Source organism: Thamnophis sirtalis, unplaced genomic scaffold (genome assembly GCF_051295495.1).
Source record: "Thamnophis sirtalis isolate CommonGarterSnake01/CBP01778 unplaced genomic scaffold, rThaSir2_p1.2 scaffold_6, whole genome shotgun sequence".
Lineage (NCBI taxonomy): Eukaryota > Metazoa > Chordata > Lepidosauria > Squamata > Natricidae > Thamnophis > Thamnophis sirtalis.
The window spans coordinates 21643607-21662680 of NW_028261386.1; the positions used below are offsets into that span (position 1 = coordinate 21643607).

The window sequence follows — 19074 nt, forward strand, 5'->3', positions numbered from 1 at the left end:
CAGTATATAGCAATTATATGTAGCTCAGATTATCTAGCTCGGTATATCTAGCACAGTATATAGCAATTATATGTAGCTCAGTATATCTAGCTCAGAATATCTAGCTCAGTATATAGCAATTATAAGTTTTCCGCGAAGTCCTAAAAGGCGAGATGGAGTTGTGCAAACTAAGTTTCCAATGGTTTCTATTATCAGTTTCTCCCCCCGCCCCACGGCTTCCTCAGTGCAGATTTGAAGACTGCTCCCACAAATAAGTGTCTATTTTGGCGTATCTCTATGGTCCGCGTGGCTCTCCTTTACGTTTCACGCGGAGCCCGTGACGTCATCAGAAGGGGACGTTACTCGGGGTAACAAGAGGAGACGCGGCAATCTCCGGCGGTGGCGATGCAGCTGCGACACGTTCGGACTCTGCTTACTCCGCAGGTTACTTGAGCCGAAGGAAAAACCAGTTTGGGGAAGGAGAAGTTCGAAACCTGGGGAGAAATACCACACCTCCAGTCCCTCGCCCATAGACTGAACCGTAGCATATTTTCCCTTCCCCGGGGAAAAATTGGGCTGGCAAAACGGGTCATTAGACCTGAAGAAGTTCTCCTCTGGCTTGGTGGAAGTCTGCCTGCATGTCCTACCTGTAACTTTTCTTGCATTTCTTTCTTCCAGGATGGGGCAGCTAAAGTTACCTGCATGGCCTGGGCCCCAAATAATGCCAAATTTGCTGTTTGCACTGTGGATCGCGTGGTTCTCTTATATGATGAACAGGGCGAGCGTAGGGACAAGTTTTCCACCAAGCCTGCAGATGCTAAGGTAAACTGTTATTTGAGTGGCCGAGCTGTATGAAATCGTATTTCAGAGTTTGTCCAAAGTTAAGGTTTGAAAAAGGGAGTCATAGGTTGTTCATTTGGTATATTAGACTCAACAAAGGGGAAGATTCATTCCCTCTCATTACATGCTGCCCTTCTGGATGTTGTTAGTCATGAAGTCGTGTCCCACCCATTGCGACCCCATGAACAACGTTTTTCCAGGCCATCCTGTCCTCTGCCATCCTCTGGAGTCCATTTAAGCTGGCATCTACTGCTTCAGTGACTCCCTCCAGCCACCTCATTCTCTGTCATCCCCTTCTTTTGGCCTCAATCTTTCCCAGTATTAGGCTCTTCTCCAATGAGTCTATTCATCCCTCTGGATGAATCAGTGTTAATTATTTAGTACTTCATTGTTGTAGAGCTATGCGTTGAGAGAGGAAAAATGCACTCTATTCTATGAAGATTTCTCCTAAACCGATCTTCAGAAGTTTTCAAAAATGCATTTACATTGGAATTGCTTGAGTAATGTTTTACAAGATAGTCGTCAGATTATTCTTATACAAAATACTTATTAGAAATGATGAATGCAAACATGAAGGAAAGAGACAAATTTTGTAACTGGCAGCAAGTAGCATAATTCAATATACCAGCATCATTTATGTATTGTGAGTTCTTGTACAGAAGCTCAATTATCTCCCAAGGCTTTAAAAGTACAGTAAAACGAGAAGAAATCATTTCAGGAAATAATTAAAAATCAGTTTCACAATGTTGCAATGAAGCAGAAACCATACTAAACCACAACTAAGGTCCCCCTGAAGGACGGAAATACTACTTGTTCCTTTTAGTCCAGTGGTTCTCAACCTGTGGGTCGGGACCCCTTTGGGGGTCGAATGACCCTTTCACAGGGGTCGCCTAAGACCATCAGAAAACACATATTTTCGATGGTCTTAGGAACCGAGACACCAATTTTATGTGGAACTGTATTAAAGGGTCACGGCATTGGGAAGGTTGAGAATCACTGTTTTAGTCGGAGACCCAGCCATAACTCAAACAAATGTCAATTTCCAGTTTCTACAGTTGATGTTTTTTAACTAAAAACATCACTCATTTACATATTTATATATGTTTGTCAAAATCACAGTCGCGGAAAAATTGCAGATGCCCATGTATTATACCTCTTTCTGGATGATGACTCCAAAGCACTACAGTTTCCACACATTTTTATATTTTTTAATGATTTGACCAGTCAATTAAATTGGGCCAGTTTCATTTTGGCATCTATCACAGACCTGGTAATTTTCTAGAGTGTTGTCTCATTGGTTCTAGAAAATAGCCTTTTTTGTTATATATAACCCCACAACTTTTGTCCTGAATAAACTATTTCACATTTTTGGCCTAATTTGCTGGATTTCACATATTCCAGCTTTCATGTATGTCCATAATATATGGCATAAAGCCACACATTAATAGTGACACATTGGCATCAACATATTGATACATGGTTGACATATTCTGGATATATTCTCAGCCTGTAGTAAATTGTATAATCTCATAGCTTTTTTTGTTGATCTTGTCTCCTATGTATATTATTGATATTATTTTTGAATGCCCCAGAAATTTCTTTCATCTCTTATTGTTTGTATTTCTGTTTTGTAAATCTGGGTTCCTTTTTGCCTGCTTTGTTTGCAAAACGCTTCCTGCTCCCTCAATGAAATAACCTTTTCTTCTAATAGTTTTTCTTGGTGCACTGATGTGAGTGACTTTTTCAGTCATGATGATACCTCTTGATATACAATTTTTTTGGATTATGATTTTGAATAAGCATCAGGCACATTATGTTACAGCCTTTACCTTTCTTCTTTTTCCAGTATGGCAGGAAGAGCTATGTGGTAAAAGGAATGGCATTTTCCCCAGATTCTACTAAGATTGCTGTTGGACAGTCGGACAACATAATCTTTGTATACAAAATTGGGGAAGAATGGTAAGTGCCTTTGGGAGGATATAATGAAAATGGAAATTCATTCTTTTAAATAACAATAGATTGTGTTGAATTGATAGCCCTTCAGTTGCACATCTGGTGTTACTGTGGATATGGATGAAGAGGATTCATTTCCTGCTTCTTGGAGTTCTAAATTGCAAGGACCGTCACATTAACCAGGAGACTATGGGGATACTCTGGGTGCCTGTCCCCTGCTTTACTGGCACTATTCCTATATTACTTCATCCATCTGGATCTCTTAGGGGAGCTTTGTAATATTTGTTGGTCCTTGACAGTAATGTTGTCTCTGTTTATTCCTGTCCAGGGGTGACAAAAAAGTGATCTGCAACAAGTTTATTCAGACGGTAAGTGTCCTTGTAATGAGAGACCTTATACATCCTTGCCTACTGTCAGGTCTACTTTTCTTTTTGATTAATACGAGACAGGTGCCTGAACTGAAGTTTGGGAGGGAGGGAAAGAGCTGGATATTGGATTCGCTACGCTGACCAAGATTTGTGAATGGAATAAACAGGAAGGGAAGACAATCAGAATAGCTCTGCCTAATAGTACTATCATTTTTCACAGTTGCTAAGAGGAAGTTCAGCCATGGGAGGAGTCAGCATTGCCACTCCAATTTCAGAAACAGACCATTCAGTTGACAGATTTCTTTGTCTTCATGCAGAATAGCTTTTTTTCTTCTGCTCCTGATTATCCTGTTTACTTTGTTCTTTATTAGAGCGCTGTGACGTGTTTGCTATGGCCAGAGGAGAATACCATTGTGTTTGGACTTGTTGAAGGCAAGGTGAGAGAAGCTGAGTCATAGAGTCTTTTGGGGAAATGAACTGGGGAAAAATACACCCACATCTAGATGCTGCTGCAGATTGATTCATCTTAGATGTCATTGGCTGTCCCCAAAGTCTCCCTAAGCAATACAGATATTGAGGGGTGTCTATTCTGGTTCTCTTCTTGCTCCCTGATTGTTGTGATGACCTGATTTTTTTTCTTTTCTGAAGATTCGTTTAGCTAACACCAAGACCAACAAATCCTCTACCATTTATGGAACAGATTCCTATGTGGTGTCATTGGCCTCCAAGTAAGTGAGGGGATGGGAGAGGTGCCTTGACTGCTTAGAAGTTGCTAGCTCTGATTCCTCTCCTGGCCAGCTCTGGCCAGGAGCGTAGAGCACAGGTCCCCAATCCCCAGGCCCTGGCCTGTCACTGGGCTGCGGCATGCCAAAAACCAGGCCATGCATGCAAGTGAAGGCCCATTGGCGGGATGCAGGCAGCACACAAAACCATGCCTCCTTCCGGTCTGCAGAAAAACCTCTCCACAGAACTGGTCCCTGGTACCCAAAAGGTTAGGGGCTGCTAGCATAGAGTACTAGTTTATTGTAAGTACCTGTTTTTAGGCTGCAGTTTAGGAGTAGATTAGCTACATGATACTTAGCACATCATTGTAACACTGTTGTTACATCATTGTAACCAGTGTTTACAAGCACTGTTGTTACATCATTGTAACCAGTGCTTACAAGCACTGTTGTTACATCATTGTAAACAGAATTACAAATGATTGTGGAGAATCTTTTCTCCACAAAAAGTGGAGTGGCTTAAAGAAATGATTCCCTGCAATACCATATTGATCACTCCTTATATATCCCCTCTGCAGTGTCTCGGGGAAGGGTATCCTCTCTGGACATGCAGATGGAACCATTGTGCGTTACTTCTTTGATGATGAAGGCTCTGGGGAATCACAGGTACGAAAAAGTTTGTCCTCCTCCTCTAACCCAACTAAGCCTGTAAAGAGGTGAGTGTAAAATGGAAAGCAATTATTCCTTCAAGATATAGTGTTACTCCTGGAGTGGCAGCTTTATTTTAGCCTTATTTCATTCTTCTGGAAAAGATGGATACTTCCCTAACAAGAATTTCCACTAAACTGGAGAGGTAGTTTAGAATGAGGTGAATGGAGCACCTCTTAGTTAGAGACACGAAGGTTGCTGTGATAGTCTTCTTATATAGAGAGATATTTGTGTGCATACACACACACACTGTACATTTTCTTTTCTATTTTGTGAAAGATTTTGTATACTGTTCCAAACTTTCATATACTTCAAAGGCAATGGAGTTGTACAGTTCATACAGTCTTCATTCTTTCTACCAACGTCATCTCATTTCCTGATTTTCTGCCTTTCTTTCAAGATGATGCACTCTCCCTACTCTTCTTCCCCTGGCATGTGAAGAAGAAAGTAATTTAAAATATCATTGTATACCCCCACCCCATCTCCTCTACTTTGGCCTTTTCCCTGCAGTACTGGGTAGAATAGGAAAGCAATTTGTGTGTACTACTATACACAGAAAAGGATATTTGTACGAGACAGGAAATGAAGGAAAGATTTCCCCCTGGTATTTTATGTTATGAGCAGGAAGTTCTCCTTAAAAAATGGAAAGGTTATCCTATCCTAATAAGGTTATTCCTTATTGCATCTATCTAGTTTGTTATATTGGCTGTGTTTGTTTTAGAACAAATGTGCACTTGGAGCCCAAGCTAAATTAGGCTGCTGAAGCTCCCCACAGCGGGGGAAAAAAAAACCTATTGCATTTCCTGTGCAGATTAATAAGCTTATACCTGGAATTTAACAGAGAAAACAAGACTGCCTTTTTAGGCGAACCTGGTTGTAGAATTGGTCTTAAGAGAAATTAGTCTGATTAAAATAGTTTTTCAGTATAATGTCTAGGAAAGGATATCTAAAATGCCATTGCGTATCCAGTTAATGGATAGAAGAAAATGTCATGGGTCTTCTCAGCAGCATGATATTTTATGTTAGCTTGTGTTAAGTATTTGCACAACCTTTATTGAGAGCACTGTACAGTATTTGCTGTCTGTTGCCACCTGCCTCTTTCACCTCTCTCATTTTTGCTTCTGGATTTTCAACAGGGCAAATTGGTGATGCACCCCTGTCCCCCTTATGCCTTGGCATGGGCATCCAACAGCATTGTGGCTTGTGGCTGTGACAAAAAGATCGTAGCCTATGGGAAAGAAGGGCATGTGATCCAAACCTTTGACTACAGTCGAGATGCTTCAGAGAAGGAGTTCACTGTCGCGGCCGCCAGTCCAGGGGGCCAGTCAGTAGTAATTGGCAGTTTTGACAGGTGTGATGCTCGAGGATGGAACAAGGGAACAGATTGAAGTAGGGCAAACCTCTCCTGGCTACTCATTCCATCTTTGATCTCCCAGGCTGAGAGTGTTGAACTGGAGTCCTCGTCGCAGTGCATGGGAGGAGGCCAAGCCCAAGGAGATTTCTCATCTATATACCATCACAGCCTTGGCCTGGAAACGAGATGGCTCACGACTCTGTGCGGTGTGTTTCCCCTCTCCGTGGATACATGTATCATGCCAATGGATACAATTCCTGGATGGCCTTGTGTTGTGATCTCATGTTCTGGGTTGGAGGGCTGGTACACAAAGGATACCTGAAGGAAACTTTTGTTTGCACAGGGTACCCTGTGTGGTGGAGTGGAACAGTTTGACTGCTGCCTTCGCAGGAGCATTTACAAGAACAAATTTGAAATGACGTATGTGGGGCCAAGCCAGGTATGAGTGTGAAGTTTAGAATACAAGAACCTTTGCTCTTGCTGGCATCAAATACCAGCAGAACTGGAACTAAAAAATTGTTTTCCAAGTGGTATGGACAGTGATAGTTTGTTAGTCACAAAATTGATGCTATTGCCTTAGTGAATTAATGCATACAATGTTATAACAATGTATATGTGAATGTTGTATGTGTACCTGTTTTATATATCGCTTCAGAGTGCTTTACAGTTCTCTCTAAGCGGTTTATAGAGCCAGCATATTGCCCCCAACAATCTGAGTCCTCATTTTACTGACCTCAGAAGGATGGAAGGCTGAGTAAACATTGAGCTGGTGAGAATCGAACTGCTGACAGTTGGCAGAATTAGCTTGCAATTCTGCATTCTAACCACTGCTCCACCACAGCTCTTTTATGCCTAATATGTGCAACACACATTTATGTTGTAGTAATGACAATAGCACTTAGACTTTACAGCACACTCTGGCTGGTTTACAATGTCAGCGTATTGCCCCCAACAATCTCATTTTACTGACCTCAGAAGGATGGAAGGCTGAGTCAACATAATGATATACATAGTGCTACTAAAAGCACATAACAGGACATATCCATTTCCATCCATACCCAGTACTTTTCCCCCTAAAGTCTAAAAATCTTTGATTTCACCTGCCTTATGACACTGGCATATCACTTAATATATTCTGATTCCTACCTTTGATCAGGAAAATACGTTGCCTTTAAAGTATCTCTGGCAAACTAGTGATTTGTGGAGATAAAACTTGAAAATGTATTATTGGAAGGCAGAGGCAGAAATATTAGCATGGTATGAGGCTGTGCTATTGATCTGTATAGTCTTCTTAAAGTTCAATGTAATAGTGAGTGAATACAAAATGACAGAATTTGATGATTGCAACAATTTAGCTAATAATGCTAGGCTGTCTTACCCTCCGGGAAACCAACTTGGCTTTCTTAGGACCAGCTAGTCTCTAATGAGCTGTCCTCATCTTTTTGCTCTACACATAATTCTACAGATCACCCATATACATGTATATAGGTTGGGGGAAAGAGAATGCTGCTTTGCTATGATATCTTTTGATCTATATATGCCAGGTCATCGTGAAGAATTTGTCCACTGGTATGCGAGTAGTTTTGAAATCCCACTATGGCTATGAAATTGATGAGGTGAAAATCCTGGGAAAGGAACGCTACCTTGTTGCCCACACCTCAGATACGCTGCTTCTGGGTGACCTGAGTTCCACCAAACTCAGTGAGGTAACGTGTTTTACATGTAAGATGGTGGGCCAATAGATTTTGGGAGACTGCATAAGGTCTGTTTCTGAATTAGTTGCTGCCCATTGCATTCAGTTAGATACAGTGATTTATTTGTTCAAGCCATAGATTTAGGCTTCACGCATTAAAAAAAAATTCCAAACAGGCAAGGCCTTGATCATACCATTGTGGCTGCCATTTTGACTTTTTTGACCACACTCTGCAGACATCCCTGATTCAGATGTCTTTTTGGATTCCTCCAGCCAGGCTTGTTTCTGTATCTACAACCATGATTAATGGCAAGAGATCAAAGCTCTCCCTGAGTGCCTTTGGCTGTCCTCAGGCTTTCAATTCCCCTGAGGCCTCTGCTGCTTATCACTTTGGCTTGGATTGGCTTTTCTGCAGCTTTTTTCCCCGGAAGGATGGTTGTTCATTCATTTTTGCTGGATAACCTTTAAAGAAATGGATGTGAATCTCTTTTTCCCCACCCCGTTCTCTCTTTTTCCAAATGTCAATCCTCAGTGCCTGGGACTTCACCATTTTCCTGTGATTTCCCAGAGAGAGACAATAGTTTATAAAAGTCAGCTTAACCTTTTTGAATACGTCTGTCTCTTTTCAGTCATGGCACCTTAAATTACCGGCAGTTGAAATATAAAGCCAGTCCTGACACTGCTTGAACAGGCTGGTTATTTATGGGTGAGAGTCTGCGGACTGGGGCTTGGCTGACAGAACTTAATCACTTTGTAGAAAGTTATAAATGATGTGAGCAGCATGCATGCTGAGAAATGGGTGTCAAACTGGATTTCTTCGAGGGCCGGATCAGCACTGTAGTTCTCCTCTGCAGGTGTGTGTGCGCGTATGTGTGTAGACAGGACAGCAGGAGGCCATCCAAGCCAAAAATGGGGCGCGGGGGGCTGAGCATGGGCCCCTGTGCTCTGTTTTGACTGCTAGCAGTACTGTGGGCCGGTCCTTTGCTATTTCCAGGATGACCTTGCAGGCAGATTAAACCTTGCGGGCCTTGAGTTTGACACCCCTGTGCTAGTGGAAGCATATTATGTGAAGAACAATCTTGTCAAATTGTATCAGACAGGTGTGAATGGCGTGAGCAAGGTAAGATTGTCTGATTTCATGCACACTGTCTCTTCTTCTCAGGTGGCCTGGCAGGGATCTGGTGGGAATGAGAAGTTTTTCTTTGACAATGAAAATGTAAGTCTGTATATGCTACCCATTTGAATCTTGCCAGTATTTCTGTTGCTTCACTTTTTGTCTGCAAGAGCATGCTCTACTCTTCTGGTTGGCACTTCTATAATATTGGAAGGGGAAGAAGTATGAGAAACCATAACGTATGAAGGCCCTATGCCCCTTTTCCTTGCCATTCAGGTGGTCATGTTTCCCATCTCACTCTAGGTCTGCATGATCTTCAACGCAGGAGAGTTGACTGTAGTGGAATACGGGAGTAATGAGATTTTGGGTTCTGTGCGCACCGAGTTTATGAACCCCCATCTCATCAGGTGAATAATGAGACCTTTTTCTGATGTTAGAACTTGAAGAGTAAAAGCACCTGCCCTCCCAACATGCACATACATGTTCCTATTTTTGTACTTTCTTTTAGTGTCCGACTCAATGAGAGGAGGCAACGAGGCACTGAGGAGAACAAACGCCTAGCTTATTTAGTTGACATTAAGACCATTGCAGCAGGTGAATGACGTTCCTATTTTCTACCCAAGCTTTGACTGCTGGAGGTTGATCTCAACTTTAATTCTCAGCCTTGTACTTTTTTTTCCTGACTATAGTGGACCTTGTGGCCAGCTATAATATTGGCACGATCAGCCATGACAGCAAGATTGACTGGCTGGAGCTGAATGAAACTGGTCATAAATTGCTTTTCCGGGATAAAAAGATGAAGGTAACAGGAGGAGATAGAAGGGGAGGGAATTATATACCCTAAGTGGAAGGAACAAGGAAGATAGCATGAAAAACATGCCTCTGTTGATGCTGTGTTTCTTTTCTCCCACCCACCTCACCTGTTATAATTCCCAGCTGCATCTCTATGACATTGACAATGCTGTAAAGACCACCATCCTTAGCTACTGTTCCTATGTGCAGTGGGTTCCAGGGAGTGACGTGGTGGTAGCCCAGAATCGAAACAGTCTCTGTGTATGGTATAATATTGATACACCAGAACGAGTGACCATGTTCCCCATGAAGGTAATATTTGCTCTCCACCTGCTGGCATCAGGCCAACAGACTGGCTTAAGTGCTTAGTTGGAAAAGATTAGCTGGAGTTTGTGAGGCTGCAGAGGGTCACAATCTCTCAGCTAGGGAAGGGAAGAGCTAGCCTGGCAGATTGTATAGTATGGGGAAAGAACTAAGTTTAAAAAAATTGGCTCCTGCAGGGTGATATTGTGGACTTGGAGAGGAGCAATGGAAAGACAGAGGTGATTGTGACTGAAGGTGTAAATACCGTGTCCTACACTCTGGATGAGGGGCTCATTGAGTTTGGCACAGCAATTGATGATGGTGACTACCACAGGTGAGAGGCTGAAATGGATTCCAGAGAGGCTTAAATTTCCAACCAGGTGAGCATCTGGAAGCAGCCACCAAGCAACATCCCCAGAAAAGCTTTGGTGGGGATCCATAAGCAAGCAATGTCGGTCCACCCTTATTCTTGAAGGGAGGAACCTGCCCTTGCATGTGAAGCCTTGATGGAGTCTACAAAGAGTTTGAAGAAAATCTGATTTCTTATTCTTAATCATTTAGTGTCCCATTGTCATGGGTGACTGGTATTGAGCCCCTTTGCTTTCTGCTTTTAGAGCTGTAGCTTTCTTAGAAACATTGGAGATGTCTGCTGAGACAGAGGCCATGTGGAAGACACTAAGTCGACTAGCATTGGAGGCCAAACAGCTGCATATTGCTGAAAGGTGAGTGATTTGGTCCGGCAAGCTCCCTAAAAGTATCTGATAGAGCTGAACTGGCACTGTTAGCCAGAGAATCAGGAGTCTGGTTTTAGATAAACACATTTTCTAAAAAGGCACAAGCTTTCGTCAGCTGCATTCCCTTTCAGCTCCTGACATGCATAGTGGCTAGGCTGATGTAGGATTGAAATTGGGGTGAAGCAGAGGAGGTGATGGTGAAAGACAAATTGGTTATATGGATGCAGGTTATAAAATAACTTAGTTGGAAAAGATGACGACAGACTCCTGTTTTTTTGATACCATAGATCAGGGATGTCAAACTCTTATTTCATTGAGGGCCGCATCAGGGTTGTGTTTGACATCCAGGAGGCGGTCTGTGTGTGTGGCCAGCTTGACAGCACTCGTGTCGGGGGCACCTGTGGCGGCACGAGTGCTTTGCCAGTGAAAACGGGCTCCCAATCTTCTTTTCCAGCTGGGACGGCCTCCTACAACCCTCTGCCAGCGAAAATGGAGCTCGGGATAGGAGTCCAATTTCTCTGGCAGGGGCACCATAGTCTGGTCCTTCGCTGTTTCCAGGGCAGACCCATGGACCAGAGCTAAGCACCCCGTGGGCCTGATCCAGCCCGCAGGCCTTGAGTTTGACACCCCTGCCATAGATTAACTTAATTCTCCCACAGGGTCACTCGAAGAGCAATCCACTTAACCAAGGAATTCTTTTTGATTCAGTCTGCCATCTTTCATGAAATACCTTGATTGGATTGTCATTTCTGCTGTTAACAGTCTTGTTTACTTACCTTTTTAATAGTTATATTTTTACGAATTTCCTTTAGCTCAGTTATGAGCTGGAAGACACTTTATTCTGCTTCCTATCCACTTCAGACCACAAAAACCTGCATCCCTTTGAATTTATACATTGATTGTTTGCTGTTTGTATTATTATGTATTTTTGTTGTGCACCACCCAGAATCACCCTGTCTTGAGTTGGGTGTCCTTATCTGGAAACAAATAAAATTGCCAAAATAAAATAAAATAAACCCTAATAATATTTTCTTCTAGGTGTTTTGCTGCTCTTGGACAAGTATCCAAGGCTCGATTTCTCCATGAAACAAATGAGATTGCTGACCAAGTGGCCAAGGAATACGTGAGTGAAATGCAGAGCTTGCTTTTGCTCTTTTAATTCTCCTATCTCCTAGGTTTCCCTATCCATATTCCTGCAATTCCCTTTTCCTTCAATCTGGGATTCCTAAATTGGGGAGGTACAGGTAGAGTTCTGGGTGGGCCGAAGAACCTTTTAGTTACATTGCTACCATAAATCCACCTTTCCCAAAGATCCGTTGTATTGTTTATATTGTTCATTTTGGTGTTTGGGTTTTGGGGTGAGGTATATACATTAAGATTACTTTAAAGGGAGATGTGATGGCAAAAATGTCTAGGAACTCTTGCTTCAAAGGGAAAGAGGAGCCTACTAATCCAATAGGGCACTTGTCTCATTTGGGTTCTCCTTGCACTTGGTAGTTGCTTAACTTACATGGATGGAGTTGGATGGAGGGGGGGGGATCTATTTTTCCCAACAGTTTGAGAATGATATTTCCTCCTCTGTTTAATTGCTGGCTTCAGGGAGGGGATGGCACAGACTATTATCAAGTCCGAGTCCGCCTGGCTATGTTAGAAAAAAACTACAAACTGGCAGAGATGATCTTTCTGGAGCAAGTAAGTCTGGGAGCAGGGATTGCTTATTTTGAACACTTCAGTCCCCTACGCCTTTCTGTACCCTAACCCATTATTGTAATTTCCCCCTTTTTTAGAATGCTGTGGAGGAAGCCATGGAGATGTATCAAGAGCTTCACATGTGGGATGAATGCATCTCAGTGGCGGAGGCCAAAGTAAGTGAAGCACTGAAGCCTCGAGTTTCCTGGATAGTGTGGTATCTCCTCTGTTGTCCTCTCTCTCTCTCTCTCTCTCTCTTAGAACCATCCTGCACTAGAGAAATTGCGTCAAAGCTATTATGAGTGGCTGCTGCAGACACAGCAGGAGGAGAGGGCTGCTGAGGTGCAGGAGATCCAAGGGGACTTGCAAGCAGCCATTGGCCTCTATCTGAAGGCTGGACTACCGGCTAAAGCAGCACAGCTGACCATGGACCGAGAGGAGCTGCTGGCTAATACCGACCTCATCAATCGTATTGCTACAGCCCTCGTTCGAGGAGAGCTTTTTGAGCAGGTGAGGCATCGATTACATTTACTGTATTCAATAGATATACAGCCTCTTTAATTACACTACATTCCTCTTTTGAAGGAGACGTGCATCACCCAGTGGCAGTGGTGGGTATGCTTGTTACCTTCCTTTCATTTTCTTCAGGGCTGTAGTTGATAGCATTTTGGCAGATCTTCCCAGTGTTATTTAGGCCATAGGTGATAACCTACACAGCAGTGAGCATAAAGAGTGGTAGGAGTGGCTAGATTGCCAGAGTTGGGAAGGAGATAGGGCTTATACAATAATACGATAGCAGAGTTGGAAGGGACCTTGGAGGTCTTCTAGTCCAACCCCCTGCAGGAAACCCTATACTGTTCCAGACAAATGGCTATCCAACATCTTCTTAAAGACTTCCAGTGTTGGGGCATTCACAACTTCTGGAGGCAACTTCTGTTCCACTGATTAATTGTTCTAACTGTCAGGAAATTTCTCCCCAGCTCTAAGTTGCTTCTCTCCTTGATTAGTTTCCACCCATTGCTTCTTGTTCTGCCCTCAGGTGCCTTGGAGAATAGTTTGACTCCCTCTTCTTTGTGGCAATCCCTTTGTGGCTTGCAATAAACAAGTTCATTGCTTTTAGAGATTGAAAGAAAAGGGATCTATGTGACAATGAAGGTGATGATGGAATAGGAGGAAGGCCTAAGCCAGTAGTCCCAAACCTGAATGGCCTGGGTGGGTGGGTGGGAGGAGTGGAACTGGCCCGTGCAAGTGGCAGACTGGCCCGTGCTCAAATGCGCACACCTCAGTTCGCATGCAGCTCAACTTAGAAGTGTGTGTGTGTGCGTGTATGCATGAGTGCATGCCACCCTGCCACTCATGCAAGTTAAGCTGCACACATATGGGTAAGCCCGCCACTCGCATGGCCCGGTTCGAAATTGGCCATAACCTGGTAGTGGGCCGCAGCCTTGGGGTTGGGGAACCCCGGCCTAGGCTATCGGTTGCTTTTGTGTTCAGCTCATTAATTTCAATATGTTTCTAAGGATTACCCATATTAGTGTCTTTTTGTCTTGAGTGTCTTGAGTTTTGCCTCAAGATGAAAAAAAGAACCTTTACTAAGAGAAAGGAAAGTTCTTCTACAGGTCAGTCTAGTAGAAGTTATACCCTATATTTTAATTCATTAAATCTTGCAATTACTCTCTAAATTTGGTTACTCTTTCTCCCAAAACATCCTTTTTTAAAATTATAAATGGGCTATTAGTATGAGTCCATGTAGTTGTTCAATTTTCAAGGCACTTCAAAGTCTCCGGTTCTGCTGCAGTGATTTTCAATCTAAGGACTTTTGTGGTGAGGCCTTGGAGCAGTGAGATGTCATCGTTCCATGAGAAAAATACGATGATGTAGGGAGTCGGTTGGGTCGTCTGACATCAGGAGGGAGTTTGATAGACCTCACTTTGCTTACAGAATACTTCCCTGCAGTGGTTCTGCCTTTGAAAATTGGGTATTGTTGGGCAGGTTTTCCTCTGGTAAACTTTCAACCGATGCATTTCTCCCCTTTTTCAGGCCGGGGAGCTCTTTGAAAAAATCCGTAACCCACAAAGAGCTCTGGAGTGCTATCGCAAGGGCAACTCCTTTCTGAAAGGTAAGAGAGGGAGGGAGGGAGGCTCCTCTCAGGTTGCACCTTGACTGTAAGTTCTCAGATGTTTTCATTTAATTTTTGTATGGAGTTTTTATTGAAAAATGTTAATATTAGAAGGCAAAACAAAGTCATTTACAGGGAATCCTTGTTTAGCAACCACAATTGGAACCAGCAACTCAGGTTATTGAAGCAGTCACTAAGTTAAAATCATGTGATGATTTTGGCGAGCATGCTTGTGATTTCACTTCAGCTTTCCTTGGCTTCTTGCTACGTCCCTCAGCCAAACTGGGCTTCTTTCCTCCTTGAGGATATTTTGGTAGGAGATAAATAAGCAAGTGAAAATAAGAGCAGAGAGGCGACGTGAAGGTCGTAAATGGGAGGTCACTAGGTTGTTTTAGCACCATTGTAACTGTGAAGGATCATTAACGAGGCAATTACTAAGTGAGGACTACTTACATAGCAAATCTTGTTTATGGCACAAAAAAAAAAATCTCAAAAAGTAAAAAGGACCAAGGGGAGAGGGTTCACCGACAAAAAGGCGAACGTCAAAACTGCGCCCGACTAAACCACGGTGACAAAATCGTGTGTTCTAAAGCGCTCCGAGGAATGAGCGCTGAATCGTGCCGACAACAGCATGGCGACAGAAGCGCGCTGTAAACCTAAACCTAACCCTAACCCTAAACATAACACTAAATCTAACTCCAAACCTAACCCTAAACCTAACCCTAAACCTAACCCTTACCTTGTTAAATTGGCTTTCTGTCGACGCGATGTTGTAAAGCGCCCTTCTGTCTCCACGCTGTTGTCGCCGTGCTGTTGTCGGCACGTTGATGATGTCGCGGTTTTAGCGACGTGGTTTTGTCGGCGCGCTTTTGTCATGCGCGCTTTTGTCGGGTCATGGGGGAGAGATATTTTAAAAAGGGCATTGTTTCTCCCTTCCATCCTTGGATTGGCAGATTTAGATTCTGCATGCTTCTTAAGAGACTTGCTTGCCCCAGATCTGGTCCTTTTAGTTCCTCTTACATGCTCTTTGTTCTTCCTTTCCCTGCAGCTGTAGAACTTTCTCGTTCAGTTTTTCCAGCAGAAGTGGTAAAGCTGGAGGAGGGCTGGGGAGACCACCTTGTACAACAGAAGCAACTAGACGCAGCTATCAACCACTACATTGAGGCCAGGTCTGTGGTGGCCATACGGACTAGACTCTTTGGGGCTACCTTTCTTGTAGTTACTGGTATCCTGAAAGTTGTATGTTGGACTGGCACTCGGGATCAGGGTGGGTCCTGTTGCAGTTTGCCCTAAGGCCTATGAGCTGGATCCACCCCGCGGGGCTGCCGTGTAAACAACGAAGGACTGGCCCGCGATGCCTCTGCCAGCGACAATGGACGACCAAGCTCCGTTTTCAGCTGGGACGCCCTCCTGCAATGGCTTTAACTGGCAGAGGGTTGCAGGAGGTCATCCCAGCCGAAAACTGAGATTGGGAGCCTCTTTTTGCTGGCAGAGTATCCAAGCAACCACAGGCGCCCCTGACACAAGTGCTGTCAAGCTGGCCATGCCCCCTCCAGATCAAACAACCCTGATTAAATCGTGTTTGACACCCCTGCTTTAAGGAATGTGATATTTTCCAGGTGTGCTATCAAGGCCATAGAAGCAGCCATTGGGGCTCGGCAGTGGAAGAAAGCTATATACATTCTTGACATGCAGGATAGGAAAACAGCAGCCAACTATTACCCCAAAATTGCCCAACACTATGCAGCCTTGCAAGAGTATGAGGTAACAATTTTCTTCCTGCACACACTCTCATCCATTGACACGATCGAAAAAGTAACAAGCTGTTTGTCCCTTTAGATAGCAGAGGAGCTGTATGTTAAAGGAGACCACATCAAGGATGCTATTGATATGTACACCCAAGCTGGACATTGGGAAAAGGCACATAAGGTAAGAACATTCCAGGAAAATGCCCTTTTGTGTTCAGTGAATGCCAGAAGAGCATAGTAAACACTTCTCAACCAATTGTTTCTCCCGTCAAAAAAACCTTCAAGAAGTTTACCATAGGGACAATTACAGGTAGGCCTTGCTTACCATGGTCATACGTTGAGGCACTCATATGACTGAATCCACTTTTACAACTGTTTGTAGGGTGATTGTTAAGCGAATCACACAGTCCTAAGCCTAATCCATTCTCCCAAATGGCCTTTTTTTAAAACCATAAATTGGCAACAAATTGTGGTCATAGGACCACATGATGTTGCAGCCGGTCATAAATATGAGCCAGTTGCCAAGAGCCTGGAAATAATGGTCATGTGGCAACCTTTTACGTTTTACAACGGCCAGAAGTGCTTCATGATCTGTAATGCACCTTTTTCAAGGCCATCATGACTCCCGATTGGTCATTAAAGGATTTTCTTACTGATGTCAAGTTGCAATATTCTTCATTGCATTTTAAACCTATTGTCTCTTCCCTTTCCCTCTGGAACAGCTGTGAACTATTATGTCCTCCCTCAGTCTTCTCTTCTCCTAGCTAAACAAAAATTAAGGCCTCCAGGCGTTGCAGGTAGTCCACAACTTATTACAGTTCATTCAGTGACCGTTCACTGGTCACTAAATTACAACAGCCCTGAAAAAAGTGAGTTGTGACTGTTTTTTCATACTTTTAATGGCTGTAGCATCCCCATGGTCACATGATCAACATTCAGATGCTTGGCAACCAACTCGCACTTATGACACATTGCTGTGTCCCAGAATCATGTGATCCCCTCTTGTGGCCTTCTGACAAGCAAAGTCAATGGGGAAACCAGATTCAATTAACAAACGTGTTACTAATTTAAGAACTGCAATGATTCACTTAACACGCGTTGAGAAAAGTTGTAAAACAGGGTAAAACTCACTTAATAAATTTCTCACTTAGCAACATACATTTGGGCCTCAATTGTGGACGTAAGTTGGGGACTACCTATATTCATACGTTTTTCCTTTCAGGCACCTTATCTGGACACATTCTCACTAAATGCATTTCAGCTTGTCAACGTCCTTCCTAAAATGCACCTAGAATCGGATGCAATAATCTACTGTAGGTGTATTCTGGTCAGCCCAGAGCAGAGGGGAATGAGGCATCGAATGGCCATGTGTTCCCAGTTCCAGAAAGTGCATTTCAATAAAGCTTGCAATGGGAGGGTGTGAAGCAATTTGCTTTGGTTATCCAGAAGGGTTCAAAATGGGGTATTGTACATCTCTTGTGGGTATTTGGAGAAGGGGAGTTTATCCTTTCATGCCCAGGCCTTGCTCCCACTTCTCCTTGCAGCTGGCATCAAAATGCATGAAGCCAGAGGATGTGTCAGTGTTGTACATTACACAAGCTCAGGAGCTGGAGCGACAGGGAAAATACAAGGAAGCTGAGAGGTGAGAAGTGTTTGAGTTCTGTATCTTTTAAACCAGAAGAATGGAATTTGTAAGAGAGGCTGGGGGAAGAAAGTGAAGAGAACCTTCCAACTGGTGTAAACAAACTATTAAGTAGAACTCTTGGGGACATGTCAATGAATCCCACAGACTAATTTTTTTTTTGCTAAGTTATATGTATCAGCACGGTAGTTCTAGGTGGGATCCTTATTTGGGGATGCAACATTTTCAGTGCCAAGTTTATGCTTTTTCCAGGCTCTACATAACTGTGGATGAACCAGACTTGGCCATTACGATGTACAAGAATTGCAAGATGTATGATGAGATGATTCGCCTGCTGGCCAAATACCATAAGGATCTGCTGAGCGATACCCATTTGCACTTGGGCAAGGTAAAGCATTTGAGGAGAAGTAACAGGAGAAAAGCAGGTTTGGTGGTGACCTTCTGACTTATTTTTCAGGAACTGGAAGCTGATGGGCATCTGCAGGAGGCGGAATATCACTACCTTGAAGCCAAGGATTGGAAGGCAGCTGTTAACATGTATCGTGTGAACAATATGTGGGATGAGGCCTACAGGGTAAGAGCAGCATATATAATTCCTTTTGGTGCAACAGCTGGGGCATGAGCTCTCCAAGCTGTTCCAGGCTGAGCTTAGGAGCTAAGTATGTGGTCCAGAATCACATCACTAGCATACTTCCTACCTGTGTGCTTACTACATAGCCTTAAAGAGTAGAGCATTAGGGGGTGCCAGAGGTATGCATCCACAAAGAAAAGACTGAAGGAAGGACATACCGTATTTTTCGGAGTATAAGACGGACCTTTTTCCCTCAAAAAAAGAGGCTGAAAATCTGGGTGCGTCTTATACACTGAATACAGCATTTTTTGCCTCCCGAAACCCCACCCCTTCACCAAAATGGCCGTGCATAGCCTTTAGGAGTCTTGCAGAGTGCTCCTGGGGGCTGGGGAGGGAAGAAATGAGCAAAAAACGTGCCATTTTTGCTCAATTGTGCCCCTCCCCCAGCCCCCAGGAGCACTCTATAAGCCTCCTAAAGGCTATGCATGCCCTTTTTTTTGACAAAAAATGGGCCCATTTTTGTGAAAAACGGGCCATTTTTTGCTCGTTTTGGGGGGGCACCCTCCAGGAGCACTCTATAAGCCTCCTAAAGGCTATTCATGCCCTTTTTTTGAAGAAAAAAAAAACGGGCCTGTTTTCGGGAAAAATGGGCCATTTTTGGGAGGTCTGCAAAGTGCAAAACCTTTTTAAAAAAAATTTGCCTCTTCAAAACCATGATGGGTCTTATACTCCGGTGCATCTTATA

At 43.5% G+C, this 19074-nt stretch overlaps 1 protein-coding gene across 2 annotated transcripts in view; it reads left to right on the plus strand.

Annotated features, from left to right (window-relative positions):
- The first annotated feature begins 334 nt into the window (after window positions 1-334).
- The window catches only part of IFT172 (intraflagellar transport 172), a 33858-nt gene continuing 15118 nt past the window's right edge, over window positions 335-19074 (plus strand). For both annotated transcript variants that reach the window (XM_087717359.1, XM_087717360.1), the window contains exons 1-29: window positions 335-423; window positions 658-801; window positions 2666-2778; window positions 3101-3140; window positions 3512-3577; window positions 3789-3868; window positions 4441-4528; window positions 5707-5921; window positions 6007-6130; window positions 6268-6363; window positions 7469-7630; window positions 8780-8833; window positions 9035-9138; window positions 9240-9325; window positions 9421-9533; window positions 9668-9835; window positions 10024-10160; window positions 10441-10548; window positions 11599-11683; window positions 12160-12252; window positions 12348-12425; window positions 12511-12759; window positions 14290-14368; window positions 15417-15537; window positions 15988-16132; window positions 16208-16297; window positions 17661-17758; window positions 18011-18146; window positions 18216-18332. In XM_087717359.1, coding sequence (XP_087573485.1) covers window positions 385-423; window positions 658-801; window positions 2666-2778; window positions 3101-3140; window positions 3512-3577; window positions 3789-3868; window positions 4441-4528; window positions 5707-5921; window positions 6007-6130; window positions 6268-6363; window positions 7469-7630; window positions 8780-8833; window positions 9035-9138; window positions 9240-9325; window positions 9421-9533; window positions 9668-9835; window positions 10024-10160; window positions 10441-10548; window positions 11599-11683; window positions 12160-12252; window positions 12348-12425; window positions 12511-12759; window positions 14290-14368; window positions 15417-15537; window positions 15988-16132; window positions 16208-16297; window positions 17661-17758; window positions 18011-18146; window positions 18216-18332 — 3228 coding nt within the window. In that variant the 5' untranslated portion in view covers window positions 335-384. The remainder of the gene's footprint in view (window positions 424-657; window positions 802-2665; window positions 2779-3100; window positions 3141-3511; window positions 3578-3788; window positions 3869-4440; window positions 4529-5706; window positions 5922-6006; window positions 6131-6267; window positions 6364-7468; window positions 7631-8779; window positions 8834-9034; window positions 9139-9239; window positions 9326-9420; window positions 9534-9667; window positions 9836-10023; window positions 10161-10440; window positions 10549-11598; window positions 11684-12159; window positions 12253-12347; window positions 12426-12510; window positions 12760-14289; window positions 14369-15416; window positions 15538-15987; window positions 16133-16207; window positions 16298-17660; window positions 17759-18010; window positions 18147-18215; window positions 18333-19074) is intronic.